At 39.2% G+C, this 18,239-nt stretch overlaps 1 protein-coding gene across 1 annotated transcript in view; it reads left to right on the top strand.

Moving 5' to 3' along the window:
* The window catches only part of KALRN (kalirin RhoGEF kinase), a 775,504-nt gene extending 758,297 nt beyond the window's left edge, over positions 1–17,207 (top strand). Inside the window, 3 exon segments of the mRNA XM_058295672.2 lie at positions 6,675–6,875; positions 9,572–9,710; positions 10,290–17,207. Of these exon segments, the coding sequence (XP_058151655.1) occupies positions 6,675–6,875; positions 9,572–9,710; positions 10,290–10,835 (886 nt within the window). The 3' untranslated portion in view covers positions 10,836–17,207.
* The last annotated feature ends 1,032 nt before the right edge of the window (positions 17,208–18,239 follow it).

Here is an 18,239-nt window from a genome sequence, read left to right as displayed (position 1 = left end):
AAGACATATGTTACCTAGAAGAGATGGATATTTTGGTATGTCTCAAAGAGGAGACCAATTATCTGATCTGTTCAAAGCAATCCAAATTTAAAAAAAAGAAATCTCTAACAATCTAAAGCTCTCACTTTCTCCCAAGTATAGACTTCATCTTTTCAGAAAATCCTTTAAAAAACCATTGTACCTTAACAGAATGGAACTAAAACATGTACATGTAAAACTTACATGATACACACAAAAGTTGCTGAGCCAGGGCCATAGAAATGAGTCAACTTTCTCTATCATATTAGAAAACCAGCATGCAAGCAGAAACATCTTCATTCCTACATCCCATAATTAGAAGAGAAGAGCATTTGAGCATGGCATGTTTAACCAGAAATAAAATATATAAGCATCATTAGTTTGAAGAAGCCAAAGAGTTATCCCCTGGGAGGGCAGACTGGCTACTGGATAGCATCCCAAAAGGAACCAGTACCAGACCTCCAAGTAAGGATGGCAGGTTCAACACGGGCATCTACTTTTATTCCCTCCTAAAACTTTACTAAAACTACAGTAAAGGAATTTTTTTTTTCTTTTAGATCAGGTATAAACCCTTAGGATGGGAGATTAGAAGAGACAGTAAGAGTTGAACTTTTAGAGGCAGAAAAGTAGGTAGAAGATGACAAATGACCTAGGAGACCTGCAAAAACTTAATCCGAGTCAATCATTCGATCAATTACGGGGCAGTATAACTTCTACAGCAAAATTCCCCAAAGCCTCAGGCTCTGACAGGTTTCAGTACTTCTGCAAGTAGATGTAAAGAGGATGCTAAAATTAGAAGGATTGGCTGAAAGTCTGTTTTGAGAAGGTGTCAGAAGAACAGTTCAGACAGTTGTTGGATAGTCTTCATTCCCAGGAAGACTAAAGGTTTATTCTTGTAAAGTCTAAAACAAACATCTCTGTTCTGGGGGACACCAGGCACAATTGAGGGCAGTGGAGCCAAACTGAACACAGGGGCAATATGTGATAAATATGCATGCTGGATACTGAGAACCCAAGCTCTCTGACCCAGCTGGCCTCCAGAAGCCCCCATTCGGTACTTCACCCTCTAGGCAGAAAGTAGGAGGGTCTTTCCCTGGGGAATCTAACCAGCCCAGGAGGGAAAACTTGAAAATACTGACTCTGGAGCTTTCCCAACTAAACAGTCCTATCAAATCATTCTAAAATAAAGATCAGGTTGACAAGCTCCACCCACACACTCAGAGCTTCTAAACAGCTTTTTAATCCCCAACTTTAAAAATAAGCCGATTTCAGTACCAGCCAAGATGTAGGAAGCCCATTGTAACCTTTCTCTCCCACTGATTACAACCAGAATCCCTGGACAAAATACAAAAAGCAACTACCTGAGGATTCTGGAAGGTAAATAGCAGGCAGATCGGGGAAGGAAGTCAAAACTAGAAGAGTGACTAGTATAGCAGTGGTGGGTTTCCTGGTTGTTGGTCTTTTCCCTCCTTTATCTCTTAGCTTTGACTCAAATCTGGGCCAAATTATGAACGTATGTAGCAGGCACAGAGAATAAAGACTGCAGTCTTGCCAAAAGACTGGAAAAGGGGGGCTCTTTTAGCTAGAGAGAGCAGGGGACCCCTTTATTTTTTCTCCCTCATTTCATTCCTACTTCACCCTGAGAACATCATGTGGAATTACATGATGGTACAGAGTACTAAAATTTAGGGAAACCCACTATTCTGGATAGAGGAACCAGGAAACGAGACCCATGGGAGCCAAAGAATATGGGACAAATTTCAGTGAGGAGGAAGCTAAAGAAGGGGAGTCCCTAATTCTATGTATGAAACTACAGCAATCCTGGGCCATTGCCAAGTTGTGCCTGCATAGGACACACACAAAGAAACACAGTGAAGGCTTTGAGAACTGAACTATGACATAAATCATTGCTCAAGTCCTAAATAAATCTTTGAGTGGCACTTGCAAAGGACAGACCAAATAGCATAGCAAAACTTTGCAAATGGAACTGAAAAGCAACCACTGCTCACAGAAAGTGAGACAAAATTTGCCATCTGAACCTAACTGATTGAATGCCTACTAAAACATACAAACAAGCAAAAAGTCAACATTCTCCAGAGGATTTTCACAGGACCCATAATATACAAAATGTCCAGGATACAATAAAAAAATTTTCAACTTATCAAAACTCTGGAAGATCTGACAAATTCTCAAGGAAAAAGACAATCAACAGATGACAGCTCTGAAATGACCGAGATGTTGAAATTATCAGATGTAGACTCTACACAACTACCCTGCATGAGGTAAAGGTGAACACTCCTGAAATGAATGGAAAGATACAAGCTCTCAGAAGAGAAATAGAAGTTATTTTTAAAATAGAAAGTTTATAACTAAAAATATAGTGTCTGAAATTTTAAAATTAACTGGATGGGCTCAGCAGAAGATGGAAATGACAGAGGAATCAGTAACCTTGAAAAGAGAGAAAAATATCTTTTAAAAATTGAACACAGTCTCAGAGACCCATGGGACAGCATCTAAAGGGCTATCATTCATGTCACTAGAATCCCTGAAACAGGAGAAAGGGATTGGTGTAAAAAATTATTTAAAGAAATAAGGGGTGTCAGTGCCCTAAATTTTGTGAAAAAAAATACATTTATAAAGAGTCCCAGTGATCCCTGAATAGGATAAGCTTAAAGGAAAACATTTCCAGACACATTATAATCATATTGTTGAAAACAAATATACAGAAAATAATCTTTAAAGGAGCAAAAAAACACAACACATTACATTCAGGGGGAACAATGACTAGAAGACAGTAGGAAAACATTTTTAAAGTGCTAAAAGTAAAGCTCTGTCAATCCAGAATTCCAAATCCAACAAAAATATCCTTCAGGAATAAGGGTGAAATAAAAATGAGTCAACAGCTAAGAATTTCTGGACACTTGAGGAAAGCCTCTTTAAAATGACAGAAAAACAATTTTAAAAATAGAAAAAGGAAACAGACTGCAACTGGAAAAAAAAAACTTCAAAAAAGAGCTTTGGGGAAGTGGATGTGGCTGAGGCAGTTGGGCACCCACCTACCACATGGAACATCCCAGGTTCAGTTCTGGTGCCTCCTAAAGAAGACAAGCAAGACAGTGAGCTGATGCAATGTGCTGGCATGGCAAGCTGACACAACAAGATGATACAATAAAGAGACACAACAGGAAGCACAATGAGAGCTACGACAAGTAGGGAGTGGAGGTGTCTCAAGCATTTGGATGCCCCCCTCCCACCTGGGAGGTCCCAGGTTCAGTTCCTGGTGCCTTCTAAAAAAAGAAGAAAAAGGAAATGAGCCAGATGAGCACACAATGAATGGACGCAGAGAGCAGACAGCAAGTGGAAACAACAAAGGGGGGGAGGAGAGGGGAGAAATAAATTTTAAAAAATAAACCTTAAAAAAAAACTCATTAATATCCTCAGAAAATAAGAGATAATATTCTAGTTATTAAACAAGACTACAAAAATTTCCAGAGAATAATGACTTCTTGAAAATGAAAATCTGTATAGAAGAGTAGGAAAATGGAGCTGATAAAATTTCCCAGAAAGATGAGCACAAAGGAAAGGAGTGAAAAATAAAATAGGAGAAGAATATTAGAGGACTAGACTAGAAAATCTAATATTTGTAAAACAGATATTCTAAAAAAGAATGGAACAAAAAATAGAAAAGAGGGAGTTTTTGAAATAAAAGTAAACTTTTCCCAGAATAGAGAGACATGAATTTACTGATTGAGTACCCTGAGTACCCAACCAAATGGATGAGCCCCACCAAAACATATCATTGTAAAATTTCTCAATACTGAGTGAGGAAAAGAAAAGATCCTACTAACTTTCAGAGAGGAAAAAATGATCACATACAAATGATTAGGAATCATAATACTTTGGAAACAATAATAATGGAAGTTAGAAGGCAATGGGGGAAGCAGACATGGCTCAACTGATAGAGCGTCAGCCTACCATATCGGAGGTCTAGTGTTCGATCTCCAGGGCCTCCTGACTCGTGTGGTGAGCTGGCCCATGCGCAGTGCTGCTGCCATTCACAAGGAGCGCCATGCCACACAGTGGTGTCCCTGTATAGGGGTCCCTGCTGCACAAGGAGTGCGCCCTGCAAGGAAAGCTGCCCCAAGTGAAAAAAGCACAGCCTGCTCAGGAGTGACACCACACACAGAGAGCTGATGCAGCAAGATGACTCAACAAAAAAGACGCAGTTTCCCAGTGCTGCTGGATAATGCAAGCTGATGCAAAAGAACACACAGCAAATGGACAGAGCAGACAATGGGGAGAAGGGGAGAGGAATAAATAAAATAAATCTTAAAAAAAAAAAAGAAGGCAATGGAATAATTCCTTTAAATTTCTGAGGGAAAATATTTTCCATCCTAGAATGATATCCAGCTAAACTACCAATAAAATATAAAGAACATTTCAGATATGCAAGCCTCAAATCATTTATTTCCCATGCACTCTTTATCAGAAATTATTGAAGAATGCATTCTCCATAAAAGGAAAAATAATTATAGGTACTTGATGGCTCAACTGTAAACAGCACTTGCATAGTTGTGATAATATAAACACTAAATATTGGTTACAATATAGTTCTGTTGGAAGGACAGGAGATGGTAAAGATGCATATGTGGTACGGACAAGTGAAGGAAAGAGAATAAAATTTTCTCTTCCAAAGTGGGATATGAACAGAATAAGTAAAACTGAAAAATCAAGAAGTAGCCATACAAACCAGTCATGAAAGTAAATACCAAGATAACTAGCTAAAACATATCAAATTGTCTCTAGGGGAGGAAAAATGAGGTAAGGTGGGAGGATGAGATACTATTGGTTTAACAACAAATCTTATAAAGCCGATTGACTTTTAAAACCATGAAGATACATAACTTTGAAAAAAAATAAATGTTTTTTCAGAAATTAAGATAGTAGTACCTTGACATGACCACTATGTCCTAGAGACCTATCCTCAGCATTCAATTATTTTCATCCAAAATGCTCTGGAAACAGTAACTTCTATAAATCAAACTCACAAGAAACTGCTGGCAAAAACCAGAATAGTAATTGATTAATATATGACGTAAAATAGAAATGTTAGTCTGATCAAATACTTGCTCACTGTGTCAGGAATGATAGCTGGTATATAATAGAAATTTAATTAGTATTTGTCAAATGTGTGTTTTAATGATTAGCATGTTTCTCCCAGGCAAATCCATAGTGGCAAAAAATCACTTTCTGAAAGTTTTTTGGGATCATACAGCCAGGTCAAGGAGTTAGTTGGAAGATCTTAGTGGTGGTCCTGGTGTCTGATGCATCCATTTCTGCTGGAAGAAAGGGCTGATCTTTATACTGTTTACTCCTCTCCTCAGGAGTTAGGGCACCTCAGGGATGGGCTTGAATGGCATTGCCTTGTCATTTCTCTGACTCTCCCTTTCTCTGCTTCCATTGCTGACTAGTGCCTTCTAATTAGTTCTCCTACTACCTTCCACAGCGCTAACAGCTGAATGGGGGACCATTCTGTCTACTTAAGGTGCATCTAATTTTGCTAGGTGTGGTGATGGCATGGTGGTTATATACTTAATGTCCTTGTCAATTATAGATGCATACTGAAGTATTTTTAGTAAAATGACATGATATATGGATTTTGCTTTAAAATACTCCAGAGAAAAAACTAGGGAGTAGGAAAAGAATAGATGTGATTTTCAAAACGATATTAGTGAAGCTGGTTTCTGGGTGCACAGGAGACCCATTATACTGTCCTCTTGTCCTCTTTACTTTTTTTTTATTTTTTAAAGATTTGTTTTTATTTTTTTATTTATTTCTCTCCCCTTCCCCTCCCCGCCCCAGTTGTCCACTCTCTGTGTCCACCTGCTGTGTGCTCCTCTGTGACTGCCCCCATCCTCATCAGTGGCACCGTGAATCTGCACCTCCCCCTGCTGTGTCATCCTGCTGTGTCAGCTCTCCTCGTGTGTGGCGCCATTCCTGGGCAGGCTGCACTTCCTTCCGCGCTGGGCGGCTCTCCTTATGGGGCGCGGCTCCATGCATGTGGGGCTCCCCTACACGGGGACACCCCTCCATGGCAGGGCGCTCCCTGCGCGCATCAGCACTGCGCATGGCCAGCTCCACATGGGTCAAGGAGGCCCCGGGTTTGAACCGCGGACCCCCATGTGGTAGACGGATGCCCTAACCACTGGGCCAAGTCCGCTTCCCTGTCCTCTTTAATTTTGTGTGTGTGTTTAAATTTCCCTAATGATTGATAAAATTTTTAAAATAATCTCTTTAAAAATGCTTTTTAAATTACCACACAGTAGAATTTCTCCTTTATTGTTGTTACTATTGCTACTGTGTTTTAGAGAAATATACGGTGCTTTCATAAGAAAACTCAATCTATGGTTCATGTTCAAAGTAACAGAAATATATTGCTTTTTTAGCTATCTCTTTGCATCTCAAAGAACTCTGAAATGCTAAGAAAAGAAAATGGGCTTTCTGGATAATAATATTATAGTTGAAAATTTAAATATAAGATTTCTAATAAAATATTACTAACGGTTTTAGGCATAACTTTACACATCCCTGGATTAAATGATACCCAGGTTGACCTATGAGTCTGGGCAAAGAAGTTTCTCCCTTTTAATTTCCAGGGGCCGTTTCTCTATAGTAAAGAAGTGCATTCACAAAGCCACCCGCAAAGATGTTGCTGTGAAATTCGTTAGCAAAAAAATGAAGAAGAAAGAGCAAGCTGCCCATGAGGCCGCCCTACTTCAGCACCTGCAGCACCCCCAGTACATCACACTCCATGACACCTACGAGTCCCCCACATCCTACATCCTGATTTTGGAACTGTAAGTATGGGTGTCATCTTTCTAAAGCAGTCCCCATCTGTCTGGGCTATTTTTATTGCCCAGAGCTAATGAAAAAGACAGGCACATTTTATACAACCTTGTATAGTTTACAAAGTACTGTATATAACATGCACTCTCTCTCTCATTTTATTTAAATGTTATTCCTATTTTATAGATCACAAAATCAGGCTTAAGAAAGGTGAAATAAATAGCTCCTTAAAACTAGGAAATGGAGGAGCCACGACTTGAACCCACATCTCCCTCATTCACTGTCTTTTTAGAAAGAAAATCTAAAGAAAAGTCCATTTTCTTTCTATTATGGCCTCTTAAGCTGGGCAGGAGGTTAGGAAGGGCGTATCAGCAGGGGTGGGGTGAAAATGGAAGAGAGGAGTGTATGCACGGATCACTGCCATAGTATCCCCAGTCTACCAGCCAAGAAATCCCTTTTAGGATTTTAGCTTCAAAACTTTCCACCCATTCCAAATTTTCTAGAACTCAGACAGCCATATACTTTGTCCCCAGAATAGATCAAACAGAGGGATAAGGTCACATTCTCCCACCTGCTCCTCTAGTCAAAAAGAGAGATTATTAGCATTTGTAATCCTCTTGTGAAACTTAACTTTACAAAGCTGAGTATGGCTGGAAGACTGTCACTATGGACTTAAACTGACTTGCAAATGGCCTTTCAGAGCTGGTTTATTGGCAGCTTCCTAACTCAAAAGGCATACTCTCTTGGCAGTAAACTACCCCATTTACAGGTGATAGCTTGTTATGCTTGAGTTCCAATAAAAGGTATTGTCACTTGCTATCAAGATCGTGGAGGTATTGTCACTTGCTATCAAGATCGTGGCGCTTACCCATCACCTTTGCCCCTTTAGACTTGCTGATGCCTATTCCGTGGGATGGTGTTGAATTGCCAGGCCCAACAGTACAGTGGAAAGAAGCTGTTCTTGGAAGGAAGAATCTGGGTTCAAATCCAAGCTCTGTGATTCGGGCGGTTTATTTAGCTTCCTAGACATCAGGGTCCTCTTCTGTGAAGTCTTAAGAATTCTCCTTATATCTCAGAGATGTCACAGGGATCAAAGTAGATGAATACAGGATTGCACTAGTTTAGTAGACATTTACTGGACACTCGCTGTGTACCAACCACCATACATACCTGGGGTCAGGTGGGGAGAACAAAGATGAGAAGATATAATTCCTGCTCTTGAGGAGTACAAACTAATGAGGAAAACCAATAGATAAACAGATTTCAATATAGAATAGTAAATGGGAATAAAGAAATGCATGTGTTGGAGAGGGCTGCTTTGAGAACATAGAAAAGTGCTGGCTTGGTGTCGAGGTTCAGGGAAGACTTGTGGAGGAGGCAGTACCTGAGTTACCTGAATCCTGGTTACCCTGCAACTGGGGGTCTCCCTTTTCATGGACTCCAGAGGACTGAGATTCTGATTCACTAGTCTAGGGTGGCACCTGGGCATCTGCATTATCCAGAAGCTCTATGAGTGAACTTGGGGGCTGAGACTCTCTGGTCTAGAAGTAGTGCCACTGTTCATTTCTTCTTTAAGCATTCTGAAAGGTTCAGGGGAATGGACTGTAATGAGCCCCAATCGTACTCCACTCTACTCTTACTACTTCCACCCCACTCACTCCCAGGCAGGGGCAGAGGGAGGAAAAAGGAGGCCTCATAAGGCCTAGCCTTTGCTTCTGTCAAGCCCAGAAGAAGAATAGACCAATGGGAATGAGCAAACCGGAGATGAAAATTAAACTTGACCAGGGGAATTTCAGCTCTGGTCGAAAAGCAGACTCTGACCCTGGCATAAGCGCCTCTGCCCAGGCATTTCCTTGAAAGTGCCTTTAACAGCCCAATGCATAATTAAAAATAGCTGCCTGACAGACATTTGCTCGTTCTGTGTTATAAAAGGGCACAGGGTGCCTGAAAATAGCTCCTGTTTATTGACCACTCTCTTATGCTATAAATTATGTTCAAATGCCTCATTGTTTCCCTTGATCCTTGTTCAAACTTCTTAATGAAGTAGGTGGTATTATTATTATAATTATTCCCACTTTAAAATGAAGCAAACAGAATGCCACATTTCAGTGGCCTGCCCCAAGCCCTACAGTTGTTAAATGACAGAGCCAGGACTCAAATCCGGATCTGTTTGGTACCACATACTATGTTCTCAATCACAGTCTTTAAGGTTAGAAAGACACCCAGAAAGCAAAGCGTTCAAAAAGGGGCCAAAAATGACAAGGACAGACTACCTACCTTCTATTTTCCCCTACCTAAAAATTGACAAATAAAAGCCATTTGAGAAACATATTTGGGGCTGCTTACATCCAACAGGTTCAAGGTAAACAGAATACTGCTGCTGCTCCTCTCTTGGTGATGAAGGCTTTCTCTATTTTGCAATCTAACCTCTCCAGGGGGTGTCAGAACTTTTTCCTTGTGAACCATTTAAAAGTTAATAAAACAATGTATTTTAAACAAGATTCTACAGTTTTCTTCCATGAAGCACACCGAATTGATAAATTTAATATGTGTTCTTTTCCGTTCCGCACATTCTACTAAGCTCGGACCCGAATAAAATGTGTGTTCATTATATTTTTGATGCCTTACAGATTTGAATGTGTGGTATGTGTGCTATTTTTGTCTGTTCACAAACATAATTCCTTTCCTTTTTCCTGCCTCCTTTTAGGATGGATGATGGCCGGCTCTTAGACTACCTTATGAATCACGATGAGCTGATGGAGGAAAAAGTAGCTTTCTACATCCGAGACATCATGGAAGCTCTGCAGTACCTTCACAACTGCAGGGTCGCACATTTGGACATAAAGGTAATGGGAAATAGGAGCCCTTGCAGAGAAACTAAGTCTGACTTCCCAGGTGTTAGCCCTGAGGAAGGTAAATTCAAACTCATTTTATTTACTTAGATTAGAATCCTTATGAACAATAAACAGAAATGAGGTTGCCACACCATTCAAGTGAGTTATTTATGAATTAACAAGAACCACCAGAGTCAACAATAAAACCTGGGGTGAGAGGAGGTAGGGAAGCTTTAACTACTTAGTCTAATGTTAGAAGGAACCCAATAAATGCTACCTTCTCTTTCATCATGCTAAGAAAAGGAGACCCTGTTCCCACAAATGAAAAATTATTCTTTTCTTGATTCAATCCCAAAACAAGGGGTATTTACAAAGACATGAATTTTGATGCCAAACAACTTCTCTAAAGTAGCACCCAAAGTTAGAGTTTAGTGTGAAACCTCCTATGTACTTGGCATAGGGAATTTCCCAACCACAAGAAGCTTTACCATAGACTAGCAGAACCGTGTTTGAAGTAACGGTGTCCTGCAGGTAGTCTAAACAGAGAACTGAACTTGCCATCTCTTTTCCCCACCTCTTGATTCTCCCCAGCCTGAAAACCTGCTCATTGACTTACGGATTCCAGTGCCTCGAGTGAAGCTCATAGACTTGGAGGATGCAGTCCAGATCTCAGGGCACTTCCACATCCACCATCTGCTGGGGAACCCTGAGTTTGCTGCCCCAGAAGTTATCCAAGGCATCCCTGTCTCCCTGGGCACAGACATCTGGAGCATTGGAGTACTGACATATGTCATGCTGAGTGGGGTCTCCCCCTTCTTGGATGAGAGCAAAGAGGAGACATGTATCAATGTCTGCAGAGTGGACTTCAGCTTCCCCCATGAGTACTTCTGTGGCGTGAGCAATGCTGCCCGAGATTTCATCAACGTGATCTTACAGGAAGACTTTCGGAGGCGGCCCACAGCAGCCACCTGCTTACAGCATCCGTGGCTGCAACCCCACAATGGCAGCTACTCCAAAATCCCCCTGGACACCACCCGCCTGGCGTGCTTCATAGAGCGCCGCAAGCATCAGAACGATGTGCGTCCTATTCCAAACGTCAAGAGCTACGTTGTCAACCGGGTGAACCAAGGGACGTAGTCATCTCCCAGCCCTTGAGGTTCCACATGGAAGTGCGTGTGAACCACAACAAGACTGAATGTGTCTGTAAATAATTCTCTGTTAGTTTTTTCACTCCATGTGTTTCTCTGGATTGAGAGATGTACCTCATAAACCTTTACAGTGGTTATTCAGGGTCTGAGCATCAATAAGTCACCCTAAATCCAGGGACTTTCCAGGAGGTCATTCAGAAGGAAAAAAAGGATAGTGAATGATGGAAAGTATCCAAACGAAGGGCAAGGATAACAAGAATATTATATGAACCGTTATAAAACAATTTCAATCCTGCATTCTGAAATGACTGGTTAACTGGGCAAACTTTACGCTCATTGCAGTGGGTACAAAAGGTTTCTGCCTTTGCTGAAATTTCTATGTAACAGAGACATCATGGATGTCAATTATTCCAGTTTAGATGACTTAGAAATAGTTTCTTAATAGGATGCATATACACATACAGTATAATATATCCCATTCAGGTTTCAGAGTTTTATAAAATAGAGATATATATGAAATCGATCATAAGTAACTTTGAGTGCTCCAGTTGAGACAGTAATTTGCATACAGAAACATTACATTGTTTTGACTAAGCACAATTAGATGACATGTTTTTTAGAGCATTTTATAACTCTTGTATAGAAATCTTTTACCAAAACCTGTGCGTTAAGAGAAATCAATGTTACCCTTTTGCAATCTGTAAACAAAATGATTTTTCTCTCGATCACAGGTTATTTGATTAACGTGGGTTCTGTATATGAAAAGCCACCCGCAAATTCACTGGCAGCTCAGAGTTAATCTGGCAGGAAAGCCTGCCAGGAAATAAATCCAAATACAGTTAGAGCTGTGGGGCTATTTTAATGTCTACACCTGGTTTGAAATAGGTAAATGAAACAAAAATACAAGTTCATACAAAAGGGCAAACAAAAACCTTTTCTAAGGTTCCTATGAACAAAGTAACAACACTTTCTGATTTCTTCTACTGCTGTAGAATACAGCCCTCAGAAAGTTGACTTGCTTTATTCCTAACTCCTTATTGAAGCGAAGGGGTGCTTACCAAAAGGAGGCAGCCATAGAGGCCTTTTAAAGGCCTGCTCCCTAGTCCTTTTCGAAGCCATCAAGCAAAACCTGACACATCACCCTAACAGTACATTGAGTTCTAACTGAGATTGCAATGCCTGTCATCACTCAGCCACCTATATTTCTCTGGACTAAAAGGACTAAGTGTACTCTGAGGCCAAGGCTGCTCTCCAGTGTATATTCTCCATACAAGATTATTATTAACTGCCCTTATTTCCTCTGGTGGAAAAAAAAATTAAATCTGGGCATTTCATGTGTTTTTTTGTTTGTTTGTTTCTTTTTACTTTTAGGGGAGTTTTTGTGTTTGTACATGATCCTACCCTTTGTTTTCTAGTATGTGTTTTGAACATTGGTCTTATGCAAATAATATTTTAAAATACAACTGGTGTTCGTCCCAATCAGGTTTCATGGCATCACCTCTCTCCTAAGATAGGATTGAGAAAATTAAACTCATGCAGCACAGAAGTGCAAGCAGAGGGTTTGTGCAGGAAAAACTGGAACTACAAACCTATCTAAATGAAAAAAAAAGTGGAAACTAAGCCTCAACTTTAATATAGAAAAACACTTCATCCTACAGTGAAAATGTAGAATTGAAAATACTCATTCTTTTCCATTGGTTTGAAAACCAACTTCCTCATCACCCTCCACCCCATCCTGTCCAAGATGATATATTAATAAATTAGTAGAAAGTACAAGCAATAAGACTAGATAGCACTTAGTATTTTGGGGATTAACCAAATATGTGGAAACCGACTCTGACTGTATTTGTTTCCTAGTTTTCGAATGGCCCTGGGTCATCAAATCTAACTCTCTCAAAGCTCTCATGACTAGCCCTCTATTTCTTCACTTGAACACATATGTATATACAAATACTATACAATATTTTAAAATTTAGTGCATATTTACTAAAACACTTTTAGTAAACATGTCTTCATGACGGTAGCATAAAAGAAGAACATTTGGTCCATAGGGCTTGTCTTGGTATAGATTGTAGGCTGTGGGTTCCAAACATCCATAACTGACTTGGCAAGAAGTTCTGTGCTGTCAATGGCTTGATGAACGAACCCCCTGCTGAGTCATTCTGAGTTTTTTTATGTAGAGACAAGGTGAGTTTCTGCTTGAGAGTGATGAGGCTGGAGCAATGGTGCAGAGGCTGCGACAGGAATCCGTTATTGAAGGAGTGTTGTAGGAAGTGCAGTAGGCAGAATGTTAGAGAGAGCCAACACTTCTCTCTCAGCTTTTACATCAGAGTTGGGATGATCCAGATGTGAGGTTGCTGGAATACCCCTAAGTACACATGCTGGGGAAGTGAGGAGACAGGAGAGGAGGGACATAGAAATGCAAAGTAGTTTGATTTTGTTAACTGAAGCCAAAGTACAATCATTAGAATAGAATGAACTTATTAGAGGCCCCAAGAGAAGGGGAGTATATTTTATATAGCTTGAGAACATAGGGAGGCTCCCTGTCCGTAAAGTTCCTGGTCCGTCCCAACAGGGATGTGATAATGGTCTTGGTTCAAGAATCTTCTATAGCAAGTTAGAAATAACAAGGAATCCCAGAATATGGAGCTGGGAAACATTTATTTGATTGCTGTGTGGGCAATTATGAGAGAAGAATAATTGGGGACCACTCTTTAAGTGCTCTGGCAAAGATATTTATTACTTGGTGGTAGAGAATAGGGAAGGGAGGAGAACTGTAATTACAGTAGTTCTTGAAATCAAAACTAGGAATAGTGGGTGTATACTTTCAGTTAAAATGGGAAAAATAAATGTTGGTTAAACTTACAAGTTCTTCACTTGGCATATATTCATTGCATAAGGATGTATTTGATGTTTGTTTTTGCTAAGGGTGGGATGTATAAAGAAGGAAAAGATAAGGGACAACACATAATAATTTTAAAAGTATAATGATTTATTGCATCTTTTGAATTTGTTTCAAATTAAATAGATTTATATCCACTTACTGCTGAATGTGGGGGCAAATTAAGAAAAAAATGGTAATGTTGCAGGTGTCCTTCAGGTCTCTCACAGCCATAAAGAATCCAAGGAGGAGTAAAGGAAGCAGAGGAGAAAGCTGGCTTCACTGCTTTGTGGTTCACAATAGTATTTATACTATTTATTAATAGTAGTGCCTTTCAGAGGGGAGGATGGGAGATAAAGAAGTTCATTGTACTTAGATTTATTGATATTTCAGCATTTTTCCCTTTATTTTAAAATGTCTTTTAAATTAAAACATCTGAATATAGGATGAGACCTGGAATTCTTGAGTTTCAACCTCAGCTATTTCTGATCCATCCTTTCTTACAAAAAGTCAGTCTTCATTTTTTCTGCCCTTTATGTTCCCATTGGCAAAATGGGAGTTGGGGGGAAGGAGAGAAAACAATAATCTCATAGGAATGTTGGGAAAATATCTTAGTTGGGATGTTCATAAAATACTTTGTTTTTTTAAAGTGCTATACACTGCCAGTGCTAAGTTATTAATAACTTTGAGCATTCCAGGTTTTCAATAATTGTGTCTTTAGATATCATTTGCAAACTCACGAATTAAATTCTATATATGGCTTTTAATTGGAAATACTAGGTGCTCTTTGTCTAAGTGTTATGTGATGTTAACCTGCAAGTTTGATCATTTAAAAGCTTGTCTATAGAAAATGATTTGGGGAGCTGAAGTCTTGTGTCAACATAACTGTTTTTTCTAGTATTTCTTATGGCAGACATGAAGAGTAAGATGCTTTCCAAAGCAATCCCTACCCTCTCTTCTCATGCTTTATGCTTTGGAAAAATTGACAGGAAAGATCCCAAACAGCCATTTCCTCACCTGGGAGGCTAAGCAAGAGTGAAGTATTTTCAGATTTCACAACTTATTTCTTCAGAGTCTCACAGTCATCTATGACAAGAGGCAAGTTAAATGCAAGGTGTAGAAAGTAAATTGAACTGTTGGTTTTTGGAAGGAAAACATTGGAGCTTCCTTTTTTTGTTTTTTGTTTTTGTTTTTGTTTTTTTGACAGGCCTTTCAGGAGTAGCATATTGCCTTCCCACATCCTCAATTATTTAGTGCCCGTGAGTTAGCCAGTACTTTTCTCTTGCCTATTTGGAAGGGCATGGAAATTGAGATTTGTGAAAATTGAGGGAGCAAACATGTTATAAACCTTAAAGTTCTTTTTCTGTGTGTGTATTAACTAAAACGTTGTCCCAAGCCTTTGGTAGAGGAGGGAATATTTTGAACATAAGTTGTCTTTATAGTAGGGTAAACGTGCAAACTCATCACTTTCTTATTCAGGGTGGTCAATGTATATACTGGACCAGTGGCAAGGCCTATGGGACTCATTCCTGTCTCTCTTGAGTAGCATCTCTGTGGAGTCTGGGTTAGACAAACACAGTGTTTGAGCTTTCAACAGATTTATTTGTAAAACTGCATTACGATTTTTATTTGTTATTTAGAATATAGGGATCATTTGGAAGTGATGATTCAAGCCTGGATAGAAATAGGGTTCACACAGGCTCCACCAAGAAAAGGGAAGCTACTATATTAATAATTATTTTCTAAAAGCTGTAAGACTCTCAGCTGTTCAATTCTAGCAGGTTAAAGAGGCTGAAATCTGTGCATAGAACTAACTTTTTAAATAGGAAACATTATTCACATGGGAAATCTACTCAAAATAGAACAGAGATCTCAAATAGCTATATTTTCTGTGAAAGCCATTTCTTCCTAATTTTCAACATATGTAGAAGTTAGAGTAGAAGAAAAACAATTATTCTAAGCCAACTTTTTATCTTTAAGGGATATTTACAGAAACATGAAATTAATACTTTTCTGTTTTCTAGTTGGTCTGTTTGTTGGGAGATTCTAATATGTGATCAGATTTAGTTTTTATTCAGATGATCAAATTTATCCATTTGGTTTAGTCAGATAACTGTTATTTGGGATAGTGAAGATAGCTGAGAAAAGATAGGGTGGTGGAAAAAGTGCAAATAACAAATCTTGGAATCCCAACTCCTGAGGCTTAATCTAGTCAAGCTAAGGAGTAGCCAGCATAGGAAGTCCTTCAATGCTTGACTTAGACCAAGAAATGAATCCACATTCTGGAATATTATGGGGACTGTTACTGTGACCTCAAAGACTGTGGTTATGAATTTGAAGTTAACAAAACACATATCTTCTCTTACTAACTTAAGCCATATCTGTTATCTGTGTTTGATTTTTTTTGACCCTGGTGCTTTCACTTCTGTTTCTGCCAAACTTCAGCCTACTCTATGGGGAAGGTGAGTAAAACTAGTTGTTAGGACAAATGTGAAGACTGAGAAAAACTAAACATATTCTTCAGAATGATATCCTATTCAGAGGACAGTTGTGATGAGAAGACAAACTGTTGGAAAACTATGGATATGTGTACATCTGTACATGTATATAGTGTATAATATGTATGTATATGTTCTTGCTCATATGCAGAAATCTATCCTTTTGCAGACAGTCCAGAAAGGTTAGTTTTTCTATTGGAAAACCACTTAGGGTCATTCAAAACCATTAGTGTTGATTTGAGTAGGACAAATTCTATCATTTGGGAACTAATTTGTCTTGTAACTTCCACAAAGTCAAACTAACAAAGCCTGAAACTTTGTAATGGGACCATCACTTAGTACATTCTATTCATCTAGATTCAGAGGTAGCTTTATATTTGAATTAATACTAGTTGGTTTACAAACTGTATTGGCACCTGTTGGTTTTGAGTGACCCCCTAAAGTCTGGGGTGGGCTTCTCTCACCATTCAGTAAAGGGCCTTATCCATAAGTGGACAGGTTTCCCCATAGAGATCACTAAACATATACATATAAGTACATGCATCCATCAGGCTCATAACAATCTATTTAAAACCACTCCACAGTATTGATAAATAGCTCTATATTTTCAAGGTGCAGAAGAATTCCACAGCCTTAATTATTTCAGTGTCTTGCTGGTCTGCCTTAAGTGTATCTTCTGAGTTTTTTGGTTGTTTTATTATTTTTAAATTTTTCTGCAGTTTTCATTTTGTATGCACATGTCATTTTGTAAAGGTAGGTTGTAAATATTTTATTTGTAAGTCAAAATCACTCATGTGTAATGTTGTAAAGTGATGCCCTGCTGTCTTGTTATTAGTACTACAGTAAATGTTTTAAGTTATGGATGAGGCTTCAAAGTATACATCTCATATGTTATGCATTCCTATAAATATACTATACTAAAGATATATTTCTTGTCATTAGTGATTTTTCCCCCCTAATTAAAACCTTTGTTCAAAGAAAAGAGTACTTTTTTTCTCTCTTGCCCCAAATATATGAGAGCTGAAATTAGCACATTATTATACTTTTTACCCAGCATTTTTGAAAGCAACTAACAATTTTGTACTCTGAGGAGATATTCTAAGGCATTTCTCTAGACAAAAATGCTGAGAAAGTCTCAGGTGTGCTGTTGACTTCATTCCGGTGTTTCATATGGTAATGCTAGAAAATTGACAGGTCACTTGGGTGGCATCTTCACAAGATTATGCCCCCTGGTGTGGACTCCAAGAGTCAGGGGTCAGTCTATGCAGACATGATTAGCCTTTCAAAGGGTCAGCTTGTGCCACCCCACTGCGAATGAGACTGATTTATAGTACATTGTCAGTTAGCCAGAGGGTTAGAGATTGAAGTGGTTTACCAATACCGACAGAAATGTTTTAACATTTGGCTTCCACTTCATGAAGATTTTACTGCATTTCTTTGAAATGAGAAACTGTCAAAAGATTGGCTGGTCAGCACGTTCTCTCAAAGAAAGGAAATTAGTAGTGAATTGAAATCAGCTTCACAACCAGGTGAACAAGAATCATGAGCTCCATGAGTTTAAGGATTATTCTCCTTAATGGAGAATTTCTCCACTTCAAGGAATTTATTTGTGGAGACCAAATACGGGTATGCTTGGGCTTTTGGATTGGCTAACAAGATTACTCTCCTGTTCAATTGCCGGACATTGCATGTCCTCCCATGGCCCACTGGATGGAAAGTGGGAGAGTGTGGGCTATGGTGTGGAACACGGGACATGGGGTGCAGTGATGCCCAGAGATGTACTCACCAGATGCAATGGATGTGTCATGATGATGGGGGAGAGTGTTACTGTGGGGGGAGTGGGGGGGGTGAATGGGGACCTCATATTTTTTGAATGTAATATTTTTTAAAAAATGAATAAATTGAGTAGAATTTGAAAAAAAAAATGCAAAAAAACAACAAAAAAAATACTCTCCTGTAACCCTGATCCGGATAGTCATCCTCGTCCACTCCCTTCTCTTCCTTCCACATCTGC

This window comes from Dasypus novemcinctus, chromosome 4, assembly GCF_030445035.2.
Source record: "Dasypus novemcinctus isolate mDasNov1 chromosome 4, mDasNov1.1.hap2, whole genome shotgun sequence".
In the NCBI taxonomy this organism is placed as follows: domain Eukaryota; kingdom Metazoa; phylum Chordata; class Mammalia; order Cingulata; family Dasypodidae; genus Dasypus; species Dasypus novemcinctus.
This window is presented reverse-complemented; position numbering and strand designations above follow the sequence as displayed.